Genomic DNA, 23,167 nt, shown 5'->3' on the forward strand with positions numbered 1-23,167 from the left:
AAGCCACCATTGCATATCTCCATCATTTCCCAAAAGAACAAACTGATACCAGAAACATAGGATGAACATGACCTCAGAGGGAGAAAGCTTTATGAATGACTCACTACATTGTTTCTGTTTCTATCACTTCTTGTTGCTAGTATGTCACAACCTCTCTGTGGACTAGAATTGGGTAATGGACCAGGATTTCAAGCCCACTGCCTCACTGAATTCTGGTGTTCCAGCACCATGGATAAAGGCACCTATACCACCAACTAACAAAAACATATCAGAGCAAGTATTTACTCTAGTAAGATTTTAGATAATTTATTACTATTTATATCATTCAAAAATTTGAACATGTTTCATGTTCAATTTGCATTTTCCTCCTATGCAAATGCATATAGGTTTCTTCTTACACAATGTAGAATAAGTCAGTTCCAAAAAAAAATCCTTTATCAATTTTTACAAACATTAACCTTTGCAGGCACAGATGTTTGATAGATAGATGTTATAGATATAGATATAGATAGATGTAGTATATGCTGGCTCTACCTGGTTATTAGAATCGAGATTCTTTTTGGACATGTTACAAATAATATTAACTCACACCCTTATGTTAAACCCTTAGTTATCTTGTCACTTACAATGTTCAATTGCAATTTTTGTTGGCATTACTATCTCCCTTCCAAGACAGTAAACCTTTGAGGGCAGGAACTAGCTTTCTCCATCTTGATATCTTGACAACTAAAGCAAAATTTAGTCCATTCTTAGTCTCTTATAAGTGTTTGTTGAATGCTTGAATGAATGGCTCTACTTAGGTTACGTTTCCTGAAACATCACAATTATATACAGCAAATCCATGGTACTATTTTATGGTTTATTGATGGAAGTAGCAACTCAATCTGTCCTTCAACACTCATTTGTGCATTCTTTGTACATATATGAAACCGTTACTATCTGCTTCCATTGTGCTAACTACTCTGGATAAAAGAAATGAGCAGAATGTAGTCACTGTATTCAAGGATGTCAGAAATAGTTCCATTCTGGAGTTCATGTGATCTTTTTAGCACAATGCCTTATGGAAATACAATCAATTTTCTGAATGATACACATAGAAATGATCTAATCACATAAAATATCACTAAATACTTGCTCTGATATGTTTTTCCTAATGAGACTAAAACCCGTTTATCACCGTAAGTGGTAATATCCACTCTACTTATGTAAGAGTCTTCCCCTCTAACAAATTACGGCCACTATCCCCATGACATGGTTTACCTTAAATTGGAGCCTTAGCCTTATGCATTTTAAATGAAACAATAAATCTGCTTACTATTGCAAGTCTTGTTGTATTTGCTGTTCTCCTGTGGAAACCCTTCTAGTCGGCACTGAAAACGATGCTGCCAAAATTCTTGAAACCAAGGGTTTCGATGGTTTGTTTCTGGCCGGAGCTTCAGATAATAATCATCAAACCACTTGACGTCGGGAGATTGGAGCTTGATTGTGATGCCACCAACAGCTTCTCGCTGATATCCATCTGTCACATCATACCTGTCAGCCCAGCCATCACTGTGGGGAAATAAAAAACCCCTCAGCTTAGAACAGATATCTCCTAAGCAAATGAATCAATTTGCTTTCCTTTTGACGAGATTAGTCATTAAATGGATACCTTAGGCCACATGATGGTCCTATATTACACCGAGGTGATTATTGATACAGCAGCTTGTTAGAATAGAAAGTGCAATAACACCATGGAAACTTTGGGTCTAAGAGTGCTAAAAGGAACTAACTACACTTACCTTAAACTGCAAAGAATAGCCTGAAGATTCTGGCAGAATTTTACTGGTTGCAAAATATAGTATACACATGGAAGCTGCATAATATCATCATTCACATTTTTAACTGACATTTAATAGCCAGGCCAAGTTAACTTTGAATACAGTATTTTCTTTGGCTTCATAATAGTAATTATAATGATCATAAAATAAGAATCAAAAATATCATCCAACATATCTAATATTAATCATCCTGTGACACAACATTTTTGTTCGAATTTTACAAGTGAATAATAGGTTTAAAAAACGTTTGCTGATTATGGTTACTCTATTATGTGTTGATTTGCCAAGCCTCAAACTGAAATCTTTGTAGTCCATAGTCCATACACTCTTTCCTATGGAATTTCTAAAATACATTTAAAATGTACATCTGAAATCACATTTTATATTACAGTGCCCAAAAGAACATCTGAACAATGTGCCATCAAAAGTGGTGAAGGGATCATACTCCTCAACATAACTATCATTCTATGCACTGATCACTCAAAGTTATTTAGGAATTTTAAGATAAAAGGATTTGAAATCAGAGGGTTCGTATTATAATGCTAGAGGAGAGTATAACTGAATAAGAAAAAAGTCTTCTACAATGATTTGGAAAATACATGAAACATAGTATTGGAAATAAAAACAAAAGGCATGAAAAGATGTTTGTGTAAAATTTGGGTACACCCTAGGGCATCTAAGGAAGAAGGAAACTGACTTGTCCCTCTTCACTGCCACTGATTGGATATACACAATTTGTGCTGTATGTCTGCTGGGATCCAGTGGTACTATCTTTCCCTGGAAGAAGTGCAAGTGCTTGTTAAAGAAGTATGAGGAAAGGGACAATTTGACTAAATCTCGAGTAACCTCAAAGAGAGAAGAGAAGGAATATAGAGAGATCTAAGGGGAAGAACAGGCTAGAGTCTCCTAAATGCAAAGCAGGAAAAAGTGTTAGGAGGTGAGCTAGGGGTAGGGGCAGTGGGTACTAGGGAGAGGATGTGGGAAGAGATTTATACTACCAATCACTGCTTACCTCAGTGATATTCAAATATTTCCATTTAACAGAATGTTAATTTATTTTTACATTACTTTCTTTTGTTTTTTTTTTTTTTTTTTTTTTTTGAGGCGGAGTCTCGCTCCGTTGCCCGGACTGGAGTGCAGTGGCCGGATCTCAGCTCACTGCAAGCTCCGCCTCCCGAGTTTACGCCATTCTCCTGCCTCAGCCTCCCGAGTAGCTGGGACTACAGGCGCCCGCCATCTCGCCCGGCTAGTTTTTGTATTTTTAGTAGAGACGGGGTTTCACCGTGTTAGCCAGGATGGTCTCGATCTCCTGACCTCGTGATCCGCCCGTCTCGGCCTCCCAAAGTGCTGGGATTACAGGCTTGAGCCACCGCGCCCGGCCTATTTTTACATTACTTTCATTGCATTTTGCCCTTAACATTTTTTTACTATGCAGAAAGCATGGTCCAATATTTTGCATAAGAAAATCAGTGCCAAGAAAGTATTATGTAAGTAATTAATTTAAATTATACAGAAAGCATGCACTTTTTCCAGTATGCTCTGCTCTACCAACTTTGATATAAATATTGATAATTGCGAGTTATTCCAAAGATCATATATTACTCATTAAGATATCATAAGGGCTTGAGATGACTTGAGATAATTAGCTAGGGCATCCGTGGGTGGAGAGAAGGGAAAAAACAAACAAAAAGAACACCTTTTTTTCCTCCTTGGCAAAAAGATATTTCATTAGAAATTACCTATAGTGAAATTTCAAAAACTTTTGTGGCAAATCAAGAAAAAAAAAATAGTAATGTAGTATGTTTTGTCCCAATGTTGAATTTGGTTACTTCACACATTATCTTCCCTCAAGTTTCCCATTTTCAGCTCCAGAAGATTTTATTTAAAGCTGACAAGTTGAAATGAAGTGGGCTTGTTTGCCTCATTTTCTCCTCTGTTTTGGAGGGTTTATTATATCACTGAGATGAGAATGTGGGTCTCATTGGCACTCAAGGAGCTGCATGGGCGTGTTGCAAATGGGACAGGAAGCTGTTTGTCAAGCAGAGCCCCATTCTCCAAGGAAGTGGGAATTTAAATTGCTCCTTTTGTTAACATTAGCTCGCTCTTATGTAACACTATGATTATGAATATTACATAAGAAATGTAAGATTATAATGGCTCCAATTTACCCTTCACAGTTCATTCATTGAATTTAATGGGGATTGTAAAAAGTTTGTCTTGATAAACTATTTTGCAGGTGATATTACCATAAAAGAAAACTGTCAGGATGAGAGTGATAATTTACTCATCTCTCATCATGTACTTTCTCTGTTTTTTCTTTTTTGAGGTATTTATCTTTTCTGTAAGTTTAATAATTTAGAAAACTATGATGTTTTATTATTAGTCTTACAAGTTAAAGTTGTGAGTTTAAAATAATTTTTGTTTCAGATGTTGCCAATTAACAGCAAAATATAAATCATAAAGGAGATAGTATAGAAACAGAAAATCCCAATATCTATGTGACAAAACAGGGTCATGCTATTTAAAATTTTTGGGTAACATCTGCTATGTTGATCCCCCAAAAAACAGTTTAACACTGGCTAAATTAGAGGGTGGTGTATTGACTTTAGCTTATTAAATATTAACATTTTTATATAAATATGTTTTTAAGATTTGTATTAAGATGATAGGGCGTCTCTAAGTATGATGCAATAAATTCAGCAGTAAAACGAAATGCAAAGAAAAACCTTTCTACCACCTAAAGCTTTCTATTACTTTGATAGAGTGGACCTTCAATATTCTGGTACTACTTTAATTCTTTGGGTGACACATATTTTACCAAAGCAAGAGAAAACAGAGGAATAAAGATAGGGAAGGAAACTAACATTTACTAAAAATCTACCACATTTAAGGCACTTTACTAGATGTATTATTTGTCCACCCATTCAATTTCTCCCTCTTCTCACTGATGGGCATTTTGCCCAACTCCTCATAATCCATTTTATTCTTTTCTTTCCAGTTGTTTGAATATACAGTTGGTCATCATTATTTACAGATTCTGTATTTACAAATTTAACTGCTTGCTGAAGTTTATTTGCAATACCAGAATCAATATTGGTGGCATTTTTGCAGTCCTTCATGGGCATGAAGAGAGTGGCACACATTTGAGACTACTGAAGTGCATGTCCCCATCTGAGGTTGAAAAGGGTGACTCTCTGCTTTCTTGTTTCAGTTCTCATACTACAAACAAGTGTCCTTTTCAGTATCTATTTAGTGACATCTTTTGCAGGTTTGTGTTATTGGTGATTTTACTGTTTAATTTGGCCTCTAAGAATAAAGCCTGATGTGTTATCTAGTATTTCTAAACATAAGATGGCTGTAATATACATAGAAAATACAGTCAGCCCTTTGTAACTGTGGGTTCCATATTCACGGATTTCATCAATAATTAATTGAAAATATTTGGAATAATAAAAAATACCAATAAAAAACAAGACAGTACAATGACTATTTATATAACACGTATGTTATATTAGGGATAATAATTAATCTAGAGCTAAAATTTAAAGTATAATGGAGGATGTGTACAGGTTACAAGTAAAAACTAAGGTACCTGATACAAGAGACCTGAGCATCTTTAGATTTTGGTGTTAGTGGGGTAAGGGGAAGAAGTGTCCTGGAACCAATGCTCTGCAAATATCAAGGGACTAGGGATAACTGTATATAGACAATACATATGTTAAATAAGCTGCATGAATAAAGTGCTGTTGCTGCAAGTTCAATGTTATTGAATCAACAATATATATTAAATAATGTGTCTTTAAATAAGAACACACATAAAGCAAGGTTATGTTTTGACTAGTTGATGAACATGTTGTGACTAAAGACTCACAGCAACCTAAGCTTGTATTTCCTCTAGAAGTAATGGTCATTATTCACTAATTTACTGTTTGCTGCATGTTTATAGAACATTACTGTGAATAATAAAAATTGGCTGTAATTACATATAATCTTAATCTGGATTTTTTTTAGTCAGGTTTGTAGCCTTTCTTTGGCTATGGAAGCAGAATAACTTGGACATTTAAAATAGAAAAAGCATTCTTAACTTACTTAGCTTGGCTTAACTAAAGGAGGATTCTTTGTACATATGTACTGGATTCTCAAAACACCTCACTAGCAGATACTTAGATCCTTTAAATATTCCCTGCAAACATCTTAAGGGCATGCTAATCTAGCAAGAATTTACTTTCACGTTCTTCCCAAGATTGCATTACCAAAAATATACTCTCTTTCTCTACAATCTACTCTTCCCCTTTCTCCTTTCAACCCTAATTCCTATGATTTCTCATAATAAGAAACTCATGGAAGCTTAATTTTTCTTCATTTCAACAGACAGTTCTTGTCTAAAACAAAATTGACTCTTGAATTACCCTGCTATTTTTTTTCCTAGGTCTCTATAACTTTCCTTCTTTTCTTCAACATTTATTAGATGTCTACCCATCTTAGACTAAATTATTTTATCACAATCAATAGTCCCAGTATCTCACTGGTATAGAAGAGAGATTTATTTCAGCCTTTATATTCACTGCAGATGGCCTATAACTCTGTTCTATGTCATCTTCATTTTGAATTTGAAGTCTAAAAGAATAGTCTGTTTCTGGGACATACCAATCTTGTAGAGCAGGAGTGCCCAAACCCCAGCTTTCAGACCAGTACCTGTCCGTGTCTTGTTAGGAACCTGGCTGCACAGTAGAAGGTGAGCCCTGGGTGAGTGAGCATTACCTCCTGAGCTCTGTCGCCTGTTAGATCTAATGCAGAGGCATTAGATTACCATAGGATGGTGAATCCTATAGCGAACTGTGAGTGAGCTAGGTTGTGCACTCCTTATAAGATGGAACAGTTTCATCCATGAAACCAGTCCCTGGTGCCAAAAACGTTGGGGACCACTGTTGTAGAAGGAAAAACAGATATGATAGGGGAATCATACAATTGTTCTTAAGATTCTGCTTAAAAGTGGCACATGTTATTTCTGCTCACGTTTCACTGACTGAACAAATCACATGGCTAAACCTGACCTGAATGGGACAGGCATCCATGGTTTTTCCTATGGAGAGGAGCAGTGAATATTTTGAAGAAAATGCAACTGACAATTTCAACTATGTGTTGAAATTGTATTGAAACTGAGAAGAAACATGAGTTAAATAGGTTTTAGAGACTATGCTCCAGCAGTTCACAAGTCTAGTGGAGGGATGAGAAAGGAGGACAGATGTAAATAAGTGACCACATACAAACGATTACTATGGGCATGTGCTAAATGCAGTGAGAGAGCAGATCAATAAATAATTGACCAACACTTTTAGGGAGATAAGATTTGAACTAAGTTTGAAAAGTGTGGACAATAGAGTGATACCAGCAGTTTGAAATATTGTTTTCTATATATTGAAAAAAATTGTTAATCAAGGAATAGTAAATAAGAAGCATTCCAGCTATGTAGGGTGCACAGGTCAGAGAAGTAATGAGAGGGTGAGCTGAAGAGAATCAGTTGTGAATCTTCTTTTGTGCCATCCTAAAGATTTCCAACTTTGTCATACAGGTAGTGAGGAGCCAGTGATGGCTTTTAAAGTGGGAAATGATACAAAGACATGATGAGAAGTAGATAAACTCTGCTAAAAGCTTACATGACAGATCAGAGCTGTTGGAGATGAAGGTTAGGGAATCAAGTTAGAAAATACGTTGCAATGATCAATGAAGCCAAGGGAGAATTGAATTAAGGGAGTGGCAGTAAGAATGAAGAGCCCTATTTAATAGGAATCTTAAGGTAGAACCTCTGAACCTGTGGGACATAGAAGGTAAAGGAGCATTTTAATGGTTTGTGGGAGGAGAATAACAACATTGCATGTAGCTCCATGTCCTAGGCTGGACAGTATGTGAAGAGAACAAGTTTTGTGTGAAAAAGGAAGAAAATGAGTATAAGTTGGTATCTGTGGTGTTCAGATTTATCTTTATATGATCTCTCACATTTCTGTTTCTCCTGGATTTCTACATATTATCTCCATATGCAACTGGTTTCAATGTTAAAAATGCAAGTTAACAATGTTCTTACCTGTGGTTCCAGTACGATATTAACCTACTCTTTTTTATTGTATGTATGTTTTTGCATGCAGTGCAATAGCTGTTGGCACTCAACAATATGAGAAACAATGGTAATTATACATCTGTAAAGATTTATACCTTATATCATTGTATGCTTATACTAAAAGTATTTTAACTTTATAATTATTTCTATCATTCATTATATTAAATTTATGAACTATAAAGCAGACCAATAGTTATAAAATAATTATGGTAGGATTTAACAACCAATAGGCTTAATATCACAATCTATTTTTGCTAGAGTGTGAAAGCTCTTGAGTTCTATATGCTAACAGGAATATGTAAAAATAAATCTTAGACAATTATGAAGAAAAAAGTCTAAGGATTATGGAATGTTAGGGCAGCAATGCTAAATAATTTAAAAATCTATCTCCCTTAATGAAATCTAAATCCATAAAATGCAGACAATACAATTTTTTCTTTCTTTCTTCATTTCCTATCAACATATGTTATAAATTATTGCTATAGAAAACAGAAAAATACATGTAGCACTGAAAATTGCATTAAGTGATCCTTTAATAACAGTCTCAATATTTTACTCTTTTCAATTTATTAATTCACTAAACATTTGAATGCCTCCTCTGTGCCAGACACTGGTAGGTTCCAGGCCATGCCCTCAAGAAGTCAACAGTCCATTAGGCATGACCTGCCTGAATGGTCATTGCCAGCTTCCAGTCCATTGCATTTTTCTCATTTATCCTTCAAATTAAACATTCCCTTTCCTTTTTATTCAGTCTTTCCATAAACAGTAGAAATCATTAGATTTCCAGTCACTGAATTATTTACTGAAAATTACATTCTTGTCTTGCCTCCCTAAGATTATTCTCTGATCACCTCAATTAGTATTCTGGATATTTCCAAGTTCTTAATTCTTACATTTATAATCTCTTGATTTATTTATATGGAAGACTAATTATATACAATAGGTATGGATTTCACTATTTGAACTGTCAAATGGCAACATGGTTATTTCTTAACACTACAACTCCATGGAGATTTTAGGAAGGCATCCCATGGTGCTACCTGCCATAGGCAAACACATTCTGAGTACATTCTGTACCCAAAGGAGAAATACCTGTCTATAAATGTTGGAATCTGAATGAATATTCCTAGAAGTTAGTGGTCATTAAACTTGTGTCAGGAAATGTAACTATGTGTGCGGCATGCTAGGCCCACACAGTTATTCTTGCCCACTGAAATCATTAGTTATGCTTATCATGAGGAAACTGGTACTGCTGAGACAAACCTCACACATCCTGTTCATCGGAGACATAGAACATTGATTCTTATTCCCTGGATATGTTATAGTTTCACACTCCTAAGCCTTTGAGTATGCTATTCCTTCTGCACAGAGTGCCATTCTTTTAACTCCTCACATGTTTTCTGATTTGATAAAATGTAATTCATCAAGTAGACAGATTTAGCTTGAATGCAACTTATCAAAAAGCTCCTCTGGGCTTAATGGTCCCTTCTGCTCTGCTTCTAAAATACAGTGACATTCATTGCTTTCTTCACTGAACAAGTATTGTGTAACTAATATTATAAATGTGTGGATATAGTGGTGAACAAGGAAGGCAAGATTTCTGCTCTCATAGAGGTAACATGATGCTTTCAGTTTTGCAATTGTCATTGTATTAAAGATAGCTATGTTTATTTTTGCTCCCCAAAAGTAGACTATAAATTTTACACTTTGCACATCTTTGTATCCTTAATGCTTATTATAATGCTCAGTACATACCAAATACTCAAGAAATGTTTAATATAACTTGTTTAAAAATTAGGTTTTAAAAGGAAAACTTCAAATAACACAGATTTCTTTTCAGATAACTACATCTACTCATTTGTTAATTGAGAAAACAACACTGTCAAATGTGCCTTATAAAATGACTCTAAAAGGCTGAGTTGATTCCCCCCTGCAGAATGGTCCTCTCCATTATCTACCTGATGTTATTAAGGTTAATGAGTGTATTCATTAGGCTGCATCTCAGTATTTTTTTTCAAAATCTGTTTGCAACCCACATAATTATTATGGAAACTGCTGTTCTACCCACATGTAATCATCATCCTGCCAAATCTCTTACCAATAGCATTTTAACAGATATTTTGGGATTTTAAAAAATTTTAATAGTGGGAGTCTACTGACTACTAGGCTGTTTTCGTATAATATTGCTCCCTACACCCCAGGAAGAGCAGGAAGTCTCAAATCTCTATACACTAGTGAAAATCAAGGAAAAATATTGAGACTCTATTTCATTTTATTTTATTTATTTATTAGATACAGTCTCACTGTGTTGCCCGGGACGGATTCAGACTCCTAGGTTCAAGCAGTCATCCCACCTCAGCCTCGGGAGTAGCTAGGACTACAGGTCTTTGCCACTGTGCCTGGCTTTGAAATTTTAAATTAAAGTTCTTATGAATATACCCCAGCCAACACTAATGAATTAATTCCAAAAAGAATCAAAATTTAGAATTGTTGAGAAAACGATAATGTTATCAACTGAAAATCAACTTATTTCTGAGGTGTATAAATCTCAATATTTCTCATTTCAAAGGATTCATAAAAAGTAAGTAGAGGTAGATTGCAGGAGTGATATCAGAACATTCAAAAGAAGGGAAAAAGTCAGGAACTTGAAATTTGTGTCCTGTATACCATAAGGTAATTTTCATTGTATGGCTTTTTCTAAAGTTCTGCAGGCCTTAGAGATAATTATTAGCCCTAGTTTTTACATCTGAGGAAACTGGAGGATTAAATAACTTTATAACTAAGGAAATCTGAGGGATTAAATAACTTACTCAAAACCCCACGGCAAATGTAGAGGGGATATAAACTCAGATCTTGCAAATTCCAAAACTCTAGCACATTTCATACTTCATAAACCTGCTAAGTAATGACATACAGTAATGACAGCAGAGAACTGTGTCTTGATGAATTTTATTTAAGTGACTGACATGTATTGGAAAACAGGGATCAGATTGTAGTCTGAAAATGTGTAGGTAAGATTCTAAAATGGCACCCAAGATCTCTGATCTTTGGGATATACACACCTGTCTTAGTTATTCAATCAAACACTCATCTGGATAAGTGCTTCTCTGGAAGGATTTTAAAGATGTATTTTAGGTTCCAAACAAGCTGACTTTAAAATAGGGATACTACCCTCTATGAATCTGATCTAACTAGGTGAGTCCTGAAAGGGACTGGTTATTTCTGATAACAAAGATTCAAATGAGAGGGACTTGACATGAGAGAGCTGGAGGAGAATCTCCATTGTTGGCTTTCCTGATGGAGGGAAAGGAATGCAGGTGGCCTCTCAGAAATGAGTATGGCCTCCAGCAAACAACCAGCACCAGAATAAGACTCAAGCATACACCGACAGACCACCAAATTCAGCCAAAAACTTGAATGTATTTGGAAGCTGATTCTTCCACAAAGCCTCCAAAAAGAAATGCAGTTCACCAATACCCTGACTACAGCCTGTTTGACCCTCAGCAGAGAACCCAGTTGCCATACACAGTCCCCTGACATCCAGGAAGTATGAAATAATACATGCAGTTTGCTTTAAGCTACTAATTTTGTTATAATTTGTTACACAACAATATAAAGTTAATACTCACTTCCCACCTCTATTCTGCATTTCTTCAGTCAGAAGGCCAATGTCTGTTAATATTTGAAGAGATAAAATCTTAGGTGGTCTGACCTAATTCTGGGTGTGGTCAGTATAGACTGATTTACAAAGACGTGGGGATTATAGAGAATAACAGATACTAAGAGAAACCTATTAGAATAGTTGGGATATCCATCCTGTCTTGATTTTGGTTCTAGGATGGCAGGCTTAATGTCCTCTGGTTTAATGTCTTCTGGCTCCAGGGATGCTTCCTCATCATACACATCCTTTAAAGAGGAGAAGCTGATAAATATCTTTATAAATAGATTGATTACGTTGTGTGTTACCCAATCTTTTGTTTCTCTCATCATATTATAGCCAGTTGGAGAAATGCAAAAATTGAGGCTATTGTATAAAATGTGCAACAACTTAGTAAGCAAAATGATCTATTTCAACGGAGAAAACACTTTGAATGAGCTATTGTATCCACAGCTTTATATAACCTTTTCTGTTTTTTCATGAAGTTTCCTTTCTTAGGATGATCTTCCAGTTTTCATGCTATAAACCCGTCTTCCACTGAATTTGACTAATTCCTTCTGTTAAGCTTGTAAACTTTTGTCAGTGGGACTAGTGCTTAGAGTGCTTAGAGTATTCTGTTACATGGCTGTGCTAGGATAACACTCACATTTTTTTTTTTCTTTCTTTCTTTTTTGAGACCAAGTCTCGCTCTGTCACCCAGGCTGGAGTGCAGTGGTGCAATCTCGGGTCACTACAAGCTCCACCTCTTGGGTTCACGCCATTCTCCTGCCTCAGCCTCCTGAGTAGCTGGTACTACAGGTGCCTGCCACCACGCCCAGCTAATTTTTTGTATTTTTAGTAGAGACAGGGTTTCACCATGGTCTCGATCTCCTGACCTTATGATCTGCCTGTCTCGGCCTCCCAAAGTGCTGGGATTATAGGTGTGAGCCACCACGCCCGGCCAACATTCACCTTTTCAAAAATATTTCTTCTCTTCTTAATTGCCTCTTTTATGAAGGCCAAACAGCCTTTGAGAGCATAATCAAGGTGATTGCACAGTGCTAAGTGCAATATTAAATCAGTAATTTTTTATTGAACACCTATTAAATTCTAAGCAATAAGGCAGGCTTCAAGATGATATCAGTGAACATAAACCTCACCTACCAGTTTGTTTTATTTTCTTTTATATCATAACAGGTCACTAGGGACTTCATAATTTCAAATCTATATTTTCCTCATACTTTCCTCAAACCTCCTGCATTATTTGACATTACTGATTCGTTTAGCAAAATCTAACAAGTAACGTTGCACTTGCTAAGTTCTCTGCAGAGTGCTGCATGTAAGGAATAAAGAGGAGAAAAATTATCATTCCCTTCAACCTTAGAGTGAGGCAAATGAAAAAAATTACTTGAATGATAACTATGCTAATGTATATAGTGTTTTTTTCCTGCCAAGCATTGTCCTAAGCAATATATGCTCATGTTTATATTCTGCTACGTATTATATATACAGTTGGCCCTCCATATCCTTGGGTTCCACATGTGTGGAATCAATCAACCCAGATTAAAAAAAAAAAAAATATGGATGGTTGTATCTGTACTGAACATGTACAAACTTTTTTTCTCTTGTCATTATTCCTAAACAATAGAGTACAGCAATTATTTCACATAACATTTTCTTTTCTTATTTCTTTTTTTTAAAGATGGAATCTTCCTTTGTTGCCCAGGCTGGAATGCAATGGCATGATCTCAGCTCACTGCAACTTCCGCCTCCTGGGTTCAAGCAATTCTCCTGCCTCAGCCTCCTCTGAAGCTGGGACTACAGGTGCACACCACCATGCCTGGCTAATTTTTGTATTTTATTTGTGACGGGGTTTCACCATGTTGGCCAGGCTGGTCTCGAACTCCTGACCTCAGGTGATCCACCTTCCTCGGCCTCCCAAAGTGCTGGGATTACAGGTGTGAGCCACAATGTCCAGCCTCATATAGCATTTTCATTGTATTAGGTATTATAAGTAATGTAGGGATTATTTAAAGTATACAAGAGTATGTATGTAGGCTAAATGCAAATACTATATGATAATGATTTGAGCTATTATAAAAGTGACTTGAGCATCCACAAATTTTAGAATCCACAGAGGGTCTTGGAATCAATCCCACAGATGCTAAGGAAAGACTATATTTATGAAATTGAAGTACATAATTTTACATATTAACATTCCACATGAGGAAACTGTAGCTTGAAAAGCAGCAAATTGCCCAGGGTCACACAAGATTTAAACCCACTCTATCTAAATCTAGACATTAAAACTGAACTAGAACAATGTATGAAATGTGATCTTTAATACAAATCTATGTCCAAAGTTATATACATTAAAATGTAGATAGAAGAGCTAATTTAATTTCTACACACACACACACACACACACACATACCCCTCTTGGAATTTCTTGCTTTTTTTTCCTTCTACTTGAGTTGTCAAATAGAGAACTGCCTTAAACCATTAAATTAATATTCTGATAAAATGTCTATCTCTGTATTGTTCAGTACTCTGTTATTGTTAGTAAGAATCTCTCTAATAATATGGAAAAGGCTGATTAGAAGATGCTTAAGAGACCTTGATTTCTGTACATAAACACGGAATGGACTCATTTTCATTCACATTTCACTTTGAGGCAACATGTTTTTCCTTGACAAAATATCCCCACGACACTCAGGGAAACCAAGTGTATTGTGAACTTCTCACATTTATTTAATATGGTTTCCAAATAAAACTTAGAGCTATAGAAGAAGAGTAAATAATCAAAAATTATACTGGGATTCAGATTAAGTTTTAGAAATAATCATTGTACAAGAAGCGAAACAAAAGTCAAAACCTAAGTTTCTGAAAAATTTAGGTATCATATGCCCAATAATTAATCCAAGTAGACTTAAATTTTAAGTCACATAACAGAAACTCAATAGCTACTTCCACATTTGCCTGTGATAGATTAGGCAAGCCATCCTCTGAAGACAACTAGAAAAGCTAAATAATTTGAATAATTTTTTTTTAATTTGTTTAAGTGGTCAGAAAGCTGTCCAGTCAGCCAGTACTGAGGGGACCATGATCCCAGAGAGAAAAAAAAAAATGGACTGAGGAAAGACGTTCCCTTTGAAGTATGTGACAATTCATTGAAGTTGAACTCATTGATAAGAAGCTAAGAAGTTGGGACAAAAGCGCTAGGTGAGCTTTGAACATTTTTGAGTTCTGGGCTAATATGACATTTAAAATCTTATCAGTGAATATCTGGGAGGGAAGAGAAGCACAGATATCTGAAGCAGATACTATTTTCTCCCTTGAACCCTTTGCTAATTTGTAGGCATTTGCTGAAAAGCTCAGAAGTGGCTAAGATATTGGAAAGATGAGAAGAGCTTTAGGCAGTCATACTGAACTGAAGAAAAAAGAATTGCACTTGTCCATTATTCCATTTCCTGTTGTTTATAAGAGAATGCCCCCAACTGGGTAATTTATAAAGAAAACAGGTTTATTCTACTTTTTATTTGGCAGGCTAAGAAGGTCAAGGGCATGCCTCTTGCTTCTGGTGAGGGCTTTTGTGCTGTATCACAACAAGGTGGACAAGGAAGTGGACACATGCAAAGAGGGGAAACTTGAGAGGTGTTCTGACTTTGTAATCACTCACTCTTCCGGGAACTAATCCATTCCCATGAGAACCAATCCAGTCTCTCAAGAGTGAGAACTCACTCAGGATGAGAGAGGAGCAACAAGCCATCGATGAGGGATCTGTCCATATAACCCAAACATCTCCCACTTGGCCCCACCTAACACCACCACAGTGGGGATCAAATTTCAGCCTGAGTTTTATTGAGAGCAAACCATTGCATGTAGAAACCACTTTGAGTTTTTATTTGGGATCATTAGAGGCTATATTTTAGTTGTAAAGACGAACTGGAAAGTGACAGGCTCCAACAAAAATGGAAACTGCTTCAAATACTCTCACTATCAAGCTAGCTTAAAATGGTCTTCCTCTCTTCTAACTGCTATAAACAAGCAATAGCAAATTCTCTCTGGATGTACATACAACCAGATGTAGCCTTAGATTACCGCTACAATTTTTATACATGTTTGTCTATCATTTCAGTAGTAAATGGACAGGCATATAAAGCATTAAAGACAAGAATGAAATAATTAAAAACCAGGAAAAACAGTCAATGAAATCAATCCCATCCCAATCATTAGAATCAATAGAGTGAATTTAAATACAAATATGAATAATATATTCAAGAGAATAGATGAAAAGTCAGAGAATTAAGTTGAAAGCAGTAATTTAAAATAAAGAGAAATTTAAGAATGTAAACATTTAAAAATTTAAATTAAGAACTCAATGGATGTGTCAGCTTCAGCAGAATAAACACAACCAAAATGAAGTTTAGAAATCTTAAAGGAATAGAAAATATCCAGACTGAATAATGGAAAAACACAATTTTTGAATATAGAAAAGTATAAAATATGATGAAAACATCTAATTCAGATAGTTAGTTTTCCAGGGGGAGAAGAGAAAAAGAGAATAGAGTAGAAATCATATTTGAAGAGATAATGATGGAGTATTTGCAAAACCAAATGTGCAACCAGTATGAAACACGCTGAAACACAGATTAATAAGTATGATGACTCTAAGCAAAATGAATATGAAGTAATTCACACCCAGGCTTATCATAGTAAAGCTGCTAAAAATTAAAGGCAAAGTTATTGAAAGTAAAATACAGGAAATGAGAAAAAGAAGCACATTAAACCCCCCAAAAGCTAGAGGTCATGGAAAAATAAAAATTTATGGAGAACTGCTTAGAAAAAGTATAGTAGAAAAAAAAGGCTGGGCACGGTGACTCACACCTGTAGTAATTCCAGCACTTTGGGAGGCCAATGCAGGCAGATCACAAGATCAAGAGTTCAAGACTAGCCTAGTCAATATGGTGAAACCCCGTCTGCACTAAAAAAAAAAAAAAACACAAAATTAGCTGGACGTGGTGGCAGGCGCCTGTAGTCCCAGCTTCTTGGGAGGCTGAGGCAGGAAAATCACCTGAACCTGGTAGGCAGAGGCTGCAGTGAGCCGAGATTGTGCTACTGCACTCCAGCCTGGGTGACAGAGGGAGACTGTATATTAAAAAATAATAATAAATAAAAAGAAAAAGAAAAAGAAAGAAATGTTAAAGTCAAGATTGATTCTTTGGAAAGACTAATAAAACTGATGAACATTTATGAACACTTGGCAAAAATAATAAAAAAAAGAGAAATGCACAAGTTATATGCTAAAAAGTAATTGTAATTGGGCAACCAAAAAGAATATTGTGAAATATATTATGGAAATAAATTTGAAAATTTAGATAAAATAGATGAATCCCTACATAAGTATTAAATGATGAAACAGAAACAAACATAATATAAAAACAGAATAATTTTATATCTCTTAAATCAATGGCAGTTTATTTAAAACATCCCCAGAAAAACACACACACACACACCACACACACACACACACACACAGAGTCTGGCCCACCAACTTTAGTAACAAATTATTCTGCACCTTTGGAAGAGAAATAACACCAATACTCAACAATATTTTTCAGGAAAAAGCAAAGAGGAAAACTTCATTTTATAAGTCCAGAAAAACAGTAATATCTAAATATTAAAATTATTTCAAAAGAAAGACAAAATATAGGCCAAACTCTTATAAATATCAATGAAAAAACTCACGTAGCATATTAGGAAAGTGTGTCCAGCAATGTATAGAAATGCTAATACTCATTCAAATTTGGTATATCCCAGGAATAAGAAATTATTGTTATTATTGTGGTAAAAACAGGTAACAAGAGGTCTGTCTTAATAAATTTTTCACTGTACAGTATAATATTGTTAACTATAAGCACAGTATTGCACAGCAGATCATTAGAACTTATTCATCTTGTAGAACTGAAACTTCATATTTCTTGAATAGCAGCTCCCCATTTCCCTCATCCTCCCAGCCCCTGGCAACCACAATTCAGTTTATGCTTTTATCAATTTCACTATTTTAGTCATATCTTATAAGTTGAATCATGAAGTATTTGTTTTCCTGTGACTGGCAGACATTATGCTATTTCACTTAGCATAGTGTTCTCACAGTTTATCCATAGCAAAATGGTGCAACCACTCTGGAAAACAATATGTAGCTTCCTCAAAATATTAAAAATTGAATTGCCATATGATCCAATAATCCTATTTCTGGGTATTCATCCAAAATAATGAAAATCAGGAGTTTGAAGAGATATATACACCCTCATGTTCATTGCAGCATTGTTCACAACAATCAAGATGTAGATACACCCTAAATGTTTATTAGTGGATGAATGAATAAAGAAAATGTGGTATATACATATAAATTTATTTTAATTTTCTAAAGCTGGTCAGCTTAATTTACCACATTAACAACATAATGCAGTCAATAAATTAAAGAAAACATGACAAATTCAACATCATTCTGATAAAATGTCCTTAGCAACCTAACTAAAAAAGATAACTTCCTTAATCTGTGCCAGTCTTTACAGTGAAGATAACACAACAGTAAAACGTTGAAATGTTTCTTCCTGATATCCAGCATAAGTGAAAGATGTCTTCACTCACTACTTTTTCCTAATATTTTATTGAATGTTCCAGCAAGTTCAATAAGGAAAGAAAATAAATAAAAAAGGAGTAAACTGTCATTAGTCAAGAATAATGCAATTATTTACCTAGAAGATCTGAAATAATCTGTAGATATGCTACAGATACACTATTACAAATAACAAAGGAATTTAGAAAATTTGATGTGTACTAGTTTGGCATATATAAATACATTTAATTTCTGTATATCCAAAACAAATACAAATTAAAAATTTAAATATACTACTTAAAAAACACTTAATACAAAGAAATAAACCTAAGTAATATGTACAAGTTCTATTCATGCATGTAAGAAAAATTATGGGAGATTTTACTTGATAAAGAGTTAGACTGTATTCATAAATTGGATGAATGAATAATGTACAGTTAGTTCTCTTAAAGTTGATTATAGATGGATTGTAATCTCAACCAATATTCCAGTGAGTTTTCCTTGGTGGGGTTTAGGTGGAGAGGATATTTGTAAGTAGATTCTAAAATTTGTAGGGAAATGTAAAAGTTCAAAAACAGCCACGATAACCTTAATAAAGAACAAAGTTTATTTGAAAAAATATACTATTAGATATTAGGGTTTTAGAAACTTATACATAATTTGTAGAAATAGATAAGTAGACCAGTAGAACAGAGTCCCACATGCATAGAGAGATTTACTTTCTAACAAAGGCAACACTGCAAAGAAGTAGGAAAAAATGTTCTAATAAAAAAGATTCTAGGTGAATCATATGTCTTTATGAAAAAAGAGTCTTGATACTTAATCCACACCATTTACAAAAATCAAAATTCAAGGTAGATTGTGGACCTAAATAGGAATGATAAAATAATAAATATTCTAGATAATAACAAAAGGAGATATTTTCATCATAGGATAGGAAAGATTTCTCAACAAGGGCATAGAAAGAACTATTAAAGTCAAAATTGTTAAAGGTATCCATGATATAACTAACAGTTTATTTTCATCGAAAGACACCACTAATTGAGTAAAAAGGTAGGCCACAAACTAGGAGATCTTGTAGTGTGTGTGTGTTGTGTATACAGATGACAGATACCAAAATGATAGCTAGATAGGCAAAAAGATAGTCTGAAAAGGACTCATATTTAAAGTATATAAATAATTTCTATAATTTAATATAAAAATAGAAAATCCTATAGAAAAGTAAGTGGTCAGGAAGCTTGAACACTTTACACCTCATGAAATAGGATTTGAAATGACCAGTGAATGTTTTTAAAGTGGTTAACTTTAATCATTAGGAGAATACAAGCTATGAATAGCACTACTCACAGAACAAAATGGCAAAAAGTTAAAAATGATAGACATAGTGCAGTATAAAATGAAAAGCAACTGCAATTCTCAATCGCTGACTTTAAGAATATAGGTTGGTACAACTGCATTGGAAAACTATATGGCATATCTACTACAACTGAATATACGCATACAATATAACCCAGCAATTCTGGCCCTAAATATATTCCTAACAGAAATGCTATTAAATACACACCAAAATGCATACAGAAGAATGTTCACTGGCAGAGCAGGAGCATTGCCATCTTGGACAAGCCCCTCATTCTAAAGTTCACCTTAATAAAAAGCCATCTAAATCCAAAAAGCATCAACTTAATGGCTAAGGTCAGCACGACCATAAACCACAAATAACGTCTCCAACAAGAAACATTCCAAAATCCTCCCGAAGCAGAGACATGCTAGACCCTAGATAACCCCCCTCCAGGCCAGAAAGATGTGTGCCCCAAGATAACCTCTTCTCCTCCCAGAAAGATTCCAACCCTGCCATAAACTTCCCCACACATATAAACATTCCAAACTTACAGTGAGTCCGCTCACCCTAAAACCAATATACACTCTTAGTCTGTAAGAGAAAGTACTCCTGACCGAAATTGGCTAGGAGCACCTCTCAGGTTTTGTCTAAAGTAAACCTGTCTTTAACTGCAAGCTGCGTTTAGTGTTTTTTTCCTCTTTCTTCAGTTCTTACATTCACAGTAGCACTATTTGAAATAGTCTCATATTAATAACAACCAAAATGTTCATTGCCAGTGGAAAGGATAATGAATTGCAGTTTATTTATACAACACAGTAGTAGACAGCAATGAAAATGAACAAACTACTGTTACATGAAGGAAAATGAATAATATAATAAACATAATACCAAGTTAAAGAAAATATATGGAAAGGAGAAGATTATACATATTCCACTTACATAAAATTTTGAATACAATAACCCAGAATATTGGAAGTTAAAACATTGGTTCCTTTTGAAGAGTGTATTAGACTTGGAATGAGCAAGTTGGAATGTTGGGACCTTGCTCACTGTGGAGCAATGGTAAAATTTTATTTCTGGAACTGGTTGGTGTTTAAATGAGCTTGTTAACTTCATGCAGATTAAATGTACTACACATTCATGGTTTCTGTGCTCTTTTGATTGTATATTATAATGTGTTAAAATATTTTTATTTAAATAGGAAACTTAAAAGTTCTGATTAGTCAAGAAATTTATAATGCCGACTTGTAAAATTTCAGCAGCAAATTCTGCATAAAGGAGATTCATCATTAATTCATTTCATTCTTAGGAGTCATAAAATGCTCAGGCATCTTTAAGAATATCTTGGAGTCCTTGGCCACCACTTTTTAAAAAATCCAGTGATATCATAATGAAACTGATTATAGCTAACATTGAGTTGCGTTACCCATATTTAGACTTAAATATTGAAATTTATAATTCTTAGAAAATCCTTTTGGAATCTGAAAATAGTGGACCAAATTCAGTACAGTCCAAGTACATCAACATTTATTAAGCATCTACTATGTTCCAAGCCTAAGTCAAATTTGATGACAAACATATTATATCTGTCCTAAATCAAGCTTATACTCTGGTGGAAGACTGGAAGAAAGAAAGACTTGAAGAAGGAAAGACTACAGAAAAGTATAATTTAAATACAGTTGAATAATATGTATAACAAAGACCTATACAAAATGAGACATGAAAAATTGAGCCCATGTCTTGAGGAAAAGTTATTTTTTTTTATAAGTTGATATCTGGTCTCAAATCTAAAGTGTCAAAGAGTTGACAATTGGTGAAATGTACAAAAGTAAGGATAATTTTGAGAAAACTCTCTTGCTGAATACAGCAGAAATATTTTTACTCAAATCTGATAGGAGCAAACACTATGGTCCAGGAAACAAATGTTTGAAGTAAAATATAAAATTCTAGGCCATATTTATATAATACATAATTACAGCAATAATAAAAAGACATTGCTGATAACTGGAAAAACTGAAAGGTACTAAAAAGTAAAATGGACATGATTGAGACAGAATAAATCAATCAGCAAATATATATTAAGTGCCTGTTATATATGAAGCAGTTTATTATATGCTGAGGATACAGTGGTAATCAAGACAGAGAAATTACTGTATCGAGTCTTGAAGTTTTTGCAAAATTGACAGATATAAAAATGGAGATGGGGGTGGAGCAAGGTGGCCAAATATGAACAGCTCCAGTCTCCAGCTCCCAGCGCGAGCGACACAGAAGACAGGTGATTTCTGCATTTTCAATTGAGGTACTGGGTTTATCTCACTAGGGAGTGCTGGACAATCAGTGCTGGTCAGCTGTTGCAGCCCGACCAGCGAGAGCTGAAGCAGGGCCAGGCATCGCCTCACCTGGGAAGCGCAAAGGGGAAAGGAATCCCTTTTCCTAGCCAGGGGAACGGAGACACACAACACCTGGAAAATCGGGTAACTCCCACCCCAATACTGCGCTTTAAGCAAACAGGCAAACCAGGAGATTACATCCCACACCTGGCCGGCAGGGTCCCACACCCATGGAGGGTCCCATGCCCATGGAGGGTCCCACGCCCACAGAGCCTTCCTCATTGCTAGCACAGCAGCCTGTGATCTAACTGCAAGGCAGCAGCTAGGCTGGGGGAGGGGCGCCCACCATTGCTGAGGCTTAAGTAGGTAAACAAAGCCCTGGGAAGATTGAACTGGGTGGAGCTCACAGCAGCTCAAGGAGGCCTGCCAGTCTCTGTAGACTCCACCTCTGGGGACAGGGCACAGCTAAATAACAACAACAACAACAACAACAACAACAACAAAAGCAGCAGAAACCTCTGCAGACGCAAATGACTCTGTCTGACAGCTTTGAAGAGAACAGTGGATCTCCCAACACAGAGGTTGAGATCTGAGAACGGACAGACTGCCTGCTCAAGTGGGTCCCTGACCCCTGAGGAGCGTAACTGGGAGACATCCTCCACTAGGGGCAGCAGTATTCTGTCTTCTGCAGCCTCTGCTGCTGACACCCAGGCAAACAGGGTCTGGAATGGACTTCAAGCAATCGCCAACAGACCTACAGCTGAGGGTCCTGACTGTTAGAAGGAAAACTAACAAACAGGAAGGACATCCACACCAAAATCCCATCAGTATGTCACCATGATCAACGACCAGAGGCAGATAAAACCACAAAGATGGGGAAAAAGCAGGGCAGAAAAGCTGGAAATTCAAAAAATAAGAGCGCATCTCCCCCTGCAAAGGAATGCAGCTCATCGCCAGCAACGGATCAAAGCTGGATGGAGAATGACTTTGATGAGATGAGAGAGGAAGGCTTCAGACCATCAAACTTCTCAGAGGTAAAGGAGGAATTACGTACCCAGTGCAAAAAAACTAAAAATCTTGAAAAAAGAGTGGAAGAATTGATAACTAGAATAATTAATGCAGAGAAGGCCATAAATGAACTGACAGAGATGAAAACCATGACACGAGAAATACGTGACAAATGCACAAGCTTCAGTAACCGACTTGATCAACTGGAAGAAACAGTATCAGCGATTGAGGATCAAATGAATGAAATGAAGCAAGAAGAGAAGTCAAAAGAAAAAAGAAGAAAAAGAAATGAACAA

At 35.6% G+C, this 23,167-nt stretch overlaps 1 protein-coding gene and 1 long non-coding RNA gene across 2 annotated transcripts in view; one reads left to right on the top strand and one right to left on the bottom strand.

Moving 5' to 3' along the window:
• The window catches only part of LOC117080118, a 388,222-nt gene that overhangs the window by 223,349 nt on the left and 141,706 nt on the right, over nucleotides 1–23,167 (top strand). The window lies entirely within an intron of this gene.
• GRM5 (glutamate metabotropic receptor 5) overlaps nucleotides 1–23,167 on the bottom strand; it is a 364,513-nt gene that overhangs the window by 141,955 nt on the left and 199,391 nt on the right. Inside the window, exon 2 of the mRNA XM_033204710.1 lies at nucleotides 1,316–1,551. Within this exon, the coding sequence (XP_033060601.1) occupies nucleotides 1,316–1,551 (236 nt within the window). The remainder of the gene's footprint in view (nucleotides 1–1,315; nucleotides 1,552–23,167) is intronic.

This window comes from Trachypithecus francoisi, unplaced genomic scaffold, assembly GCF_009764315.1.
Source record: "Trachypithecus francoisi isolate TF-2019V2 unplaced genomic scaffold, Tfra_2.0 Lachesis_group8, whole genome shotgun sequence".
NCBI classification, from domain to species: domain Eukaryota; kingdom Metazoa; phylum Chordata; class Mammalia; order Primates; family Cercopithecidae; genus Trachypithecus; species Trachypithecus francoisi.